This window comes from Gopherus flavomarginatus, chromosome 5 (assembly GCF_025201925.1).
Source record: "Gopherus flavomarginatus isolate rGopFla2 chromosome 5, rGopFla2.mat.asm, whole genome shotgun sequence".
In the NCBI taxonomy this organism is placed as follows: Eukaryota; Metazoa; Chordata; order Testudines; family Testudinidae; genus Gopherus; species Gopherus flavomarginatus.
The window spans coordinates 88,045,196-88,054,045 of NC_066621.1; the positions used below are offsets into that span (position 1 = coordinate 88,045,196).

The 8,850-nt window shown below is 47.1% G+C and overlaps 1 protein-coding gene across 1 annotated transcript; it reads right to left on the reverse strand.

Moving 5' to 3' along the window:
* Nucleotides 1–6,384: 6,384 nt before the first annotated feature.
* On the reverse strand, nt 6,385–8,356 carry LOC127051341 (zinc finger and SCAN domain-containing protein 20-like). The gene is made up of 2 exons (XM_050953598.1): nt 7,834–8,356; nt 6,385–6,931 (listed from the first exon to the last, which is right to left on the reverse strand). The coding sequence occupies exons 1-2, from the start codon at nt 8,354–8,356 to the stop codon at nt 6,402–6,404; spliced, it is 1,053 nt and encodes a 350-aa protein (XP_050809555.1). The 3' UTR covers nt 6,385–6,401.
* Nucleotides 8,357–8,850: the final 494 nt, after the last annotated feature.

Consider the following 8,850-nt stretch of genomic DNA (forward strand, 5'->3'; position numbering starts at 1 on the left):
CTAAGTGGCTGGCTAACCTGAGGGAGAAGAAACTGAAAACTCAGGATGAGATTTCAGAGACCTCATTGCAGGGTCCCACAGAAAAATAAAACTGAGAGCTGGAAGTTGTTTGCAATCTGAGAGGGAAAAAGACAGGCAGCTATCCAGAGTGTCAAAGTGGGCAGAAACAGCACTGCAGAGAAAGACAGGGACATGCAGAGGCAACTCCTGGAGAAAATACAGAAGCAGAATGCTCTGCTGGAGTGTATGCTGCTAGCAGGCCTACAGCCAAACCAGTGCCCTCAACCAGGACCCCTCCATGTTCTGCAGCCCCTGAAATGATACAGGGTATTGCAAACACCAGCATATATTCCCTGCTATACCCCCACAGTCATGTTCTCAGATGCCATTTCCCACCTCAGCTCATCCAGGATCCCAGCTTTTTCCACCCATCAAATGCCTCTGACAACATTCAGGTCCAGAAGGCAAAAGAACAAGAGCAAGGTGTATACTCTCCAGTGAACTGGAGCCCCCTCCTCGAAATCATTATATATTGCTCTCCACTTGCGCTCTTTCATTTTAAAGCTGTTTCACTTGTTTTATTATAAATTAGAAATATTGCACATTCATAAAGAATCTGCAATGCATGATACATAAAAAAACTAATTTTTACATAAGTCATGGGTTTTCAAAAGAGTAGAAAAAAGAGACACAAAATGAGTGCTGTGCCATGCCATGTCTAGTGCCCATAATTGAAACTGCAATGCTCACAATCCATAAGCAGTTGGGGTCTGTTCCTTGCAATTCTTCACTGATTCTCTGAGCTACTTCTGGCCTTTGCCTACTTGCAGGCATCTATTGTGGAGCTGTGCTCTTCAGTCCTCACCTTCCCTGGAATTTTGTCTTCCCAAGAAGCTTTTCCCAGATGCCTGGCAGCTCCCTGAAACCCCTTCATCTTTGCTATCCTCTACCTTTGGTGCCAATCCTAGGGTCTGAACTCCTAGCTACAGCTCAGTTCTTCCTAGTGGCCCTAGAGTCTGGTTCTCCATCAATCCTTAATTAGCTGTCTCTCCTCTAGGTACCATAGACTCACTGTTAACCCTTTATTTTCCAGTGCAAGGCATAAACCTTCATAAACAGCCCCTTATATAGTAGTAAATACTAAATGTCTTTACCTCAGCACTTTCTCAAATTTACTGCAAATATACTGTAGTTATTACAGGTTTTAATTTTAACTTTTAAATGGCTACTGACAAAATGGGTTTACTTCTTATTTAGAGGGAAGGATAAATTTCCACCTTCAAACAGAGAAAATCTTTTGTTGCTAGTTTGTAGATCTCCTACTTGAAGATGAATTTGTCTCTATTTACTGCCTGGTGTAAAATACAGTTTTGCAGACGTAAACAGATGTGGATGGAATTAATTTTCCTATGGCCTGTTGGGACAATTGAGGATATTAATGCAGAAACTCATTAAGAGGAGTTCAGCTGAATTTTGAGCTAAGTCTTGTTGCTTCTGAATTCTGAAAGAGGTTTTTGAGCTGTGAATGGAAAATGAGTAAAGCTAATTGAGTTTCTGACTGGGTTTAAAGTCCAATAATATTCTGAAAAGTCTGCATCTGTGTAACACGCTTGCTGAAACCACTGTTACCTCTCTGCCTCAGCTACAGTGAGCTTTGCTGGAGATGGGACTACATGTCAGCTCCCTGCCATGCCTGTCTGCCTTCTTCACCGGCAAACTCCTTGAGAGTCTACCAGTCTTAACCTTGCCTAGCAGGCATCAGTCAGTGAACTCCAGCCCCTGAGATCCTCGGAGATGTCTCTCTGCAATGCATAGCCCTACCATTGTACATTCACAGAAGATATTGAGTTGATACACTGCAGCTCATTAATTTAACTGGTGTTTGACAAACATTCTTATCTCAATCACAGCACTGAAGTGATTTCTAGTAAAGTAACGCAAGTTTATTACACACAAAGTCATAGGTTTTAGTGATACCAGGTACAAAGGGTAAGGATAGAAATGGTGACAAACGAAAGTAAAATGATGCTTCTAAGACTTAAACTTAACTTCAGCAAATTACAGTCTTTGCCTTTGCAGGTTTCTCACCTATATCCCAGAGACTTCAACCCTCTGGGTTGAAGGAGCCACTTTCCTTAGATCTACAAGAGCCCTGGCCTCTTGTATCTGCCTATTAGTGGATAACTATGAGGTTATCTCCCCTTCCTTTTATTGTCCAGAAAACCTTTGAAATATATTCTTTGAAAAAGTAAGCCTAGACAAAGTTTTTGTTATAGACACCATGCTGTCTTCTCCGTCACTTGATAACCTTGTTAACCTTATAAGTAAATTTACCTTCATTGTCTCTGCCTGATGACCAAGGTGGTTGAACAAGCAAATACACATTCCTTTGTCTAGGCAGTTTGGGATTAAGCATTGCTCGCCAAACACAAAAACAACTTTAGTGCATATTTTTATCTCATTGCATACACTCCATTCACACACCACACAATGGTTTTTCAGGACCAGCCAGTTACCAGATTATATAGGATACTTTACATGACACCTTTTAGATGCAGATTATGACAACAGTGTGTGTAGTCAGTATGTCAGGCCTGACAAGAGTTACTGACACAGAGTAGCGAACCACCCATGGTCTGTGTAACAATTTGAAAACACACGTTTGAAAATGAGCTTCAAGATTGTTGAGATGAGTCAAGACCAACAATTTTACATCTTCATATTCAAATTAATTTTCTCTAGGAATCCATTCATGCTAAAATACTTCTGCACTAACAGTTTCACACAAGTTTTTTCAAAGGATAATATTTTTTTCTTCTTGAATGCAGTATATTTTTTCTGAAATCACAGTATGTTTATTCTAGACCTTGAAGAAAGATTTTCAAATTATTCAGTTCAATCAAATATGTCTGCCAAGTGCCAAAATAGTCAACCATCATGTACTTTAAAAAGTGTTTGAGTTAATTGATTATCACCATTTATACTTCAGCTAAATGAAGGAATACCTAACCCTGTGACAACCCACTGCTGTTTTGTATGAAATAGAACAGAATCATGGTTCAATGAGATTTCCTGCACTGAATAAATGAGAAATTCCTGATATAGCAGGAGCATATTATATCATCCTTTGTATGATTCCTGAATTAGGTACGTTGGCTATATCTCCTCTCTGTAGAATTAAAAAAAATTGAAATATTAGGATCATCACCTATATGAATGGGTGCCTAATTCCCAAGATTCCTAAATGTAAGAGCAGAAACTGTAGCCTGCACTGCAGAATTCCTGAAATAATCTGTAGAAGCAACTGCTAAAGTGCCATAACTACATGAAATGCCATATTAAGCAACAATGGCATGTTTGTCTTGCCAAAAGATAATTTTTCACTCCGACATCATTGAAAAAAAGCTGACTATAAATGTTAGTTAAGCTTCTATAGCCCCTTTTTGAAGGCATGAGTAGAGGAGCAAATGTAGGATGTTAAATAACATTCATAGTCAGTGGGTATCCTTCAGCTGCTTCTCCTACAATATATGTCAAGAATCTAAGGAATTCTCTAGTGGGAGCTACATACCATGTAGTCAGCCTTTTCATGACATTGAAAAAGGCAATGCCAATGCTGCTATGAACTTTACTGATTTTCATTACGGCTGTTCCTCTCTGAAATGGGCCATTTCCCCTTTACTAAGCTACTGGGATGATGATTTAAACAGTTTGAGAGTCACTTATCATTACTTATAAACTGCTTTACAAACGATTAATTCTTTAAGTCTAATTGCACAATGCAAACTGGGAAACTGAGGCAAAGGACACTGCTCCAAATACTTATTGTTTACATACTTTTAAGTCACTGTTGCATGTTTCCCTCTACTGCTCCCCACTCACAGTTGGTTGTCCAAGGTCAGCAATGTCTTAGAAACCAGAGGTGCATTTAGGTGGGTTCACCACCTGCCCCTGAAGTAGAGGGGTGGTGGTTGAGTGATGTCTTCACTTCTGCTTGTCACTATCTGTGATAGCATTCAACAGCAGTTAGCATTCAAACCCTGGGTACACAGGCTATCTTCCTGATGCCTTCTCCAAACTCCTCCTTCCTGCAGCCTGTTCTCGTTTCCTCAAGTTCCATGCAGATTTCTACAACAACATTTTGTAGTGTAGATGAGGTTTAGGGGAGAGCTCTGTTGCTATGGTCCCTGCTCCTGCTCTTGTGCTGTGGGCAGAACACAGGGGCCTGACCAGCCACCTCTAGGTCCATAAGCTTGCCACCCAGCTGCTTCAGCCTCCAGCTGCTGCTAACTGGGACACCACTGCCACCCACACCTCCCGCCATGGCCTCCTCTGTTCCTCTGTGCTGCAGGAGGTGAGTCATCTCTGGTCGAAGTTAGTCACCCAGTGAATGGCGCCTGCTGCCACCTCCCACTTCCCAGCTTTGCTCCCTCCTTTGGCTGTCCTAGTGCCGTCCCCTGCCCCTCACTCACTGCCTGGCGCTCCGCCACGTGCTAGCAAAGCTTAGTGCTTGCCCCACTTGTCCTCAGCCAGGATTTGCAGTCTGAAGGGGAAAGTCGACCTTGCCTAGTCAGTGTTGGCTGTTGATTTTGGAAAAACAGAGATGTGTGTCATTATTCTCCTCCCTCTCTGCCCACTGCCCTGGTTAAACCCTGTTGCAAACATCTGAGGCCATGGCTACACTTACAGTTCTGCAGCGCTGGTAGTTACAGCTGTGTTCGTACAGCTGTGTAGGGCCAGCACTGCAGTGTGGCCACACTGACAGCTACCAGCGCTGCAGTGTGGCCACATTTGCAGCACTTGCAGCGCTGTTGGGAGTGGTGCATTGTGGGCAGCTATCCCACAGAGCACCTCGTCCCATTTTGGCGCTGTGGCTTGTGGGAAGGGGAAGGAAGTGTGCGGGTCTTTCCGCTTCCTGTTCCAACACCCTGTGGTGCTTTGCTACACATTCCGAGCAGATTGGCGGCATTGTGAGTCTGCAGCGTGATTTCTGAGATTTCTGTTACAAATGGAGCCTGAGCTGCTGAGGACCTTGCTGATGAATGTTGCCAGCACATCACGCATGGCAGTGGAGCTATTCCTTCAGCTGCAAAGTGACAGTGAGGAGTCAGACGATGATATTGAAACGCCTGACGCTCAAGACACTCAATTGCTTGTGGCAGTAACAGACGTGCTCAGCACTGTGGAACGGCGCCTTTGGGCTCGGGAAACCAGCACTGAGTGGTGGGATCACATCGTCCTGCAAGTCTGGGATGACGAGCAGTGGCTGCAGAACTTTCGGATGAGAAAAGCCACTTTCATGGGACTGTGTGCTGAGCTCGCCCCTACCCTGCGGCGCAGGGACACGAGATTGAGAGCTGCCCTGCCAGTGGAGAAGCGGGTGGCTACTGCAATCTGGAAGCTGGCAACTCCAGACAGCTACCGATCGGTGGCGAACCAGTTTGGAGGGGGAAAGTCCACCGTTGGAATGGTGCTGATGCAAGTTTGCACCGCCATTAATCGCACCCTGCTAAGAAGAACTGTGACTCTGGGGAACGTGCAGGACATTGTGGATGGCTTTGCACAAATGGGTTTCCCTAACTGTGGAGGGGCAATAGATGGGATGCATATTCCTATTCTGTCACCACCCCAACTGGCATCGGAGTACGTTAATCGCAAGGAGTATTTCTCCATGGTTCTGCAAGCGCTTGTGGATCACCGTGGGCGTTTCACTGACATTTACTCAGGATGGCCTGGAAAGGTGCATGATGCACGCATCTTTCGGAACAGTGCCCTGTTCAGGAAGCTGAGGGCCGGGACTTTTTTCCCAGACCACAAGATCACAGTAGGGGATGTCGAAATGCCCACTGTGATCCTTGGAGACCTCGCTTACCCCTTAATGCCTTGGCTCATGAAACCGTATACAGGGAAGCTTGACAGGAGCAAGGACCGGTTCAACTACAGGCTGAGCCGGTGCTGAATGACCGTGGAGTGTGCTTTTGGCCGTTTGAAAGCCCTCTGGCATTGTCTTTATGGGAAGCTAGATTTGGGGGAAAGCAGCATCTCCGCTGTTATATCTGCGTGCTGTACCCTTCATAATATTTGTGAAGGGAAGGGTGAAAGATTCAGTGAGGAATGGACCTCCGAGGTTCGACGCCTAGAGGATGAATTTGCACAGCCAGAGAGCAGGGCTACTAGAGAGGCCCAGGAAAGGGCTTCAAGGATTAGGGATGCCTTAAGGGAGCAATTTGATGCTGAGAGCCAACAGTAATGTTTGGTGCCTTTGCTGTGCTCCTTTCTACCTTGGGGTACAGTATTTACCACTTTCTGCAATAATAAAAAGTATTGTAAAAGCCATAAAATCCTTTATTCAAAGTACAGAACATAAAAGGCCAGGGGGGTTAGGGTGGTGGACTGTACATTCACAGGTTTGAATATGTCCTGTTTGGATTACTGTTCAATGTCTGCTGCACTTCAGGATTACTATGCTGCAGAGGAATGGGGGTGGAGTGCACAGGGTAAGAATTGTAGTTATCAGGGCTGGTAGGTGATCGTACAGGTGTTGGGGGCAGCTGGGGGTAATAAGAAACTGGCTGCTGGAGAAAGGTGTTTTGTGCAAATACTGGGGAACAAGAAAGAGAGCTTTGGGAGGGTTGTGGGTTACCACGGTACAGATCTCCCTGCATGGCTACGAGAGACTCGAAAGAGTCAGTTTGGCGAGCCAGGAGGCTTATCATGTGCTTTGAGGTTTTTTTGGTAGCCAATTCCTTTCTCCTGCTTTCTGTTTGCCTCCACTCATACATTTTCTCTCTCCATTCCTGCGTCTTCCTACTTTCTCTGTTGTAGTGATTCATAACTGCTTTGATCAATTCCTCTTTTGATTTTCGTGGATTTTTTCTCAAGTTCTGCAAGTGACGTGAGGCCGGTGATCCGGCTGCATTAGTCAAGGTCACTAAAAAAAAACATAGATAGAAACATGTAATACACAGAGGCTACATTGTTTATTATCACACAGTGAAGGAGTTTGTAGACTTTTAGTAGCATCATTCCCACATACCTAACATAACACAGAGAGGCCAGGGAAGCGAAGGCATGGCGAGCAATGGGGTGAGTGTTTCTGCCCCGACTTCACCTGGGAGGGGGAACTGACTGATGGCTCACTGGGGTTTATCTGCACTGGGTAGAGGAGGTAGCTGGTGGCCTGCACAGGGGACAGTAGGGAACACGAAGCTGGCGAGCTGCTGGCGGGGGGGGGGGCGGTCCGCGGAACTGCCGGCCTGCTGGGGGTGGGGTGGGGAGACCAGAACACACCGCGGGGCTGGCTACCTGCTGGAAGGGGGGTGGGAGACCGGAACGCACCGCGGGGCTGGCTACGTGCTGGAAGGGGGTGGGAGACCGGAACGCACCGCGGGGCTGGCTACCTGCTGGAAGGGGGGTGGGAGACCGCGAACCTGCCGCCCTGCACTGAAGTATCCCTAAATTCTCAACAGGGTTTCCTACTGCCAGATATATCACTGCTGCGTGTTACCTGGGAAGAGAGGGAGGATCTTCTACAGCAATGTGGATTCCGCCCTGGCCCCTATGCAGCTTGCCTGTGTGCAGCCATGGTACCCCCACCCCTCGCTGCACAGTGGATCGGACGAGTTAGCCTGACCGGGACAAGGACCACGGTGGATCTCCCTATAAACTTGCGAAAGCACATTGCCCACGCTCTGGCTGCAACTTTTCAAGAGATTACCGAGGCAGATTACAGAGACGTGATAGAGCAAATCAATGGGCTATTCCACGTTTAGGCATGCATGCAGGCAGCCATAACCCAAACCGTCCTCTCCCAAAATATAAAAATCTGATTACCCCGAGCATGCTCCTCAGCTTCTTCCTCACCAGCAACTTCCAGCTGCTGCAACTGGCTAGCCTCCTCCTGGCTTGAGAAGAGCTCCTGGCTGCATGCCTCCTGGGACTCCGGGGTGTCTCCCTCCACCCCAGTAGCCTCACTCTTGGCTTCCTCTGCACTCCCCCCCACTTCTCCCTGCTCTGAACTCTCCATCGTGGTCCTCGGATTGGCAGTGGGGTCACACCCAAGTATGGCATCCAGCTCCTTGTAAAAACGGCAAGTTGTGGGGGCAGCTCCTGAGCGGCGATTTCCCTCACGGGCTTTGCAGTAAGCACTGCGCAGCTCCTTAATTTTTACCCTACACTGCAACGCGTTCCGTTCATGGCCCCTTATCAGCAAGGACTGTGATATCTGCCCATAGGTATCATAATTTCTCCGGCTGGAGCGCAGCTGTGCTTGCACAGCTTCCTCACCCCAAACACTGATGAGGTCCTGCAGCTCGGAACTGTTCCATGCTGGGGCTTGTCTGGGGCGTGGAGGCATGGTCGCTGATTGATTGATTGCACTCCACACCTGGCTGAGCAAACAGGAAGGGGATTTTTAAAATTCCCAGGGCATTTAAAGGTGGGGTCAGCTGAGCCCAGGGCAGTGGAGTGTGCAGGATTACCAGAGAGGCTTAAAAGGTATGCTGGGATACCTCCTTATACCCCGGAGGTCAATAAAAGCGCTGGTGCGGGTCCACACTTGCTGACCAGCGCTGGATGACCAGCGCTGGAATCGCTACACCTGAGGCTCGACCAGGTGTACAGCCAGCGCTGCAACCAGGGAGTTGCAGCGCTGGCCATGCTTTGCAAGTGTGGCCATATCCTAAGTTGCAGCGCTGTAACCCCCTCACCAGCGCTGCAACTCTCTAGTGTAGCCATGGCCTGAGTATTTTCCTTTCCAGGCCTCAGGAGGAAAATCTCCCACTGTTCCTGTCCCTTTTGGTGTGTGTAGTGTTTAATTTGTGCCAGGGCATCTCTTTCATTACAAATGAA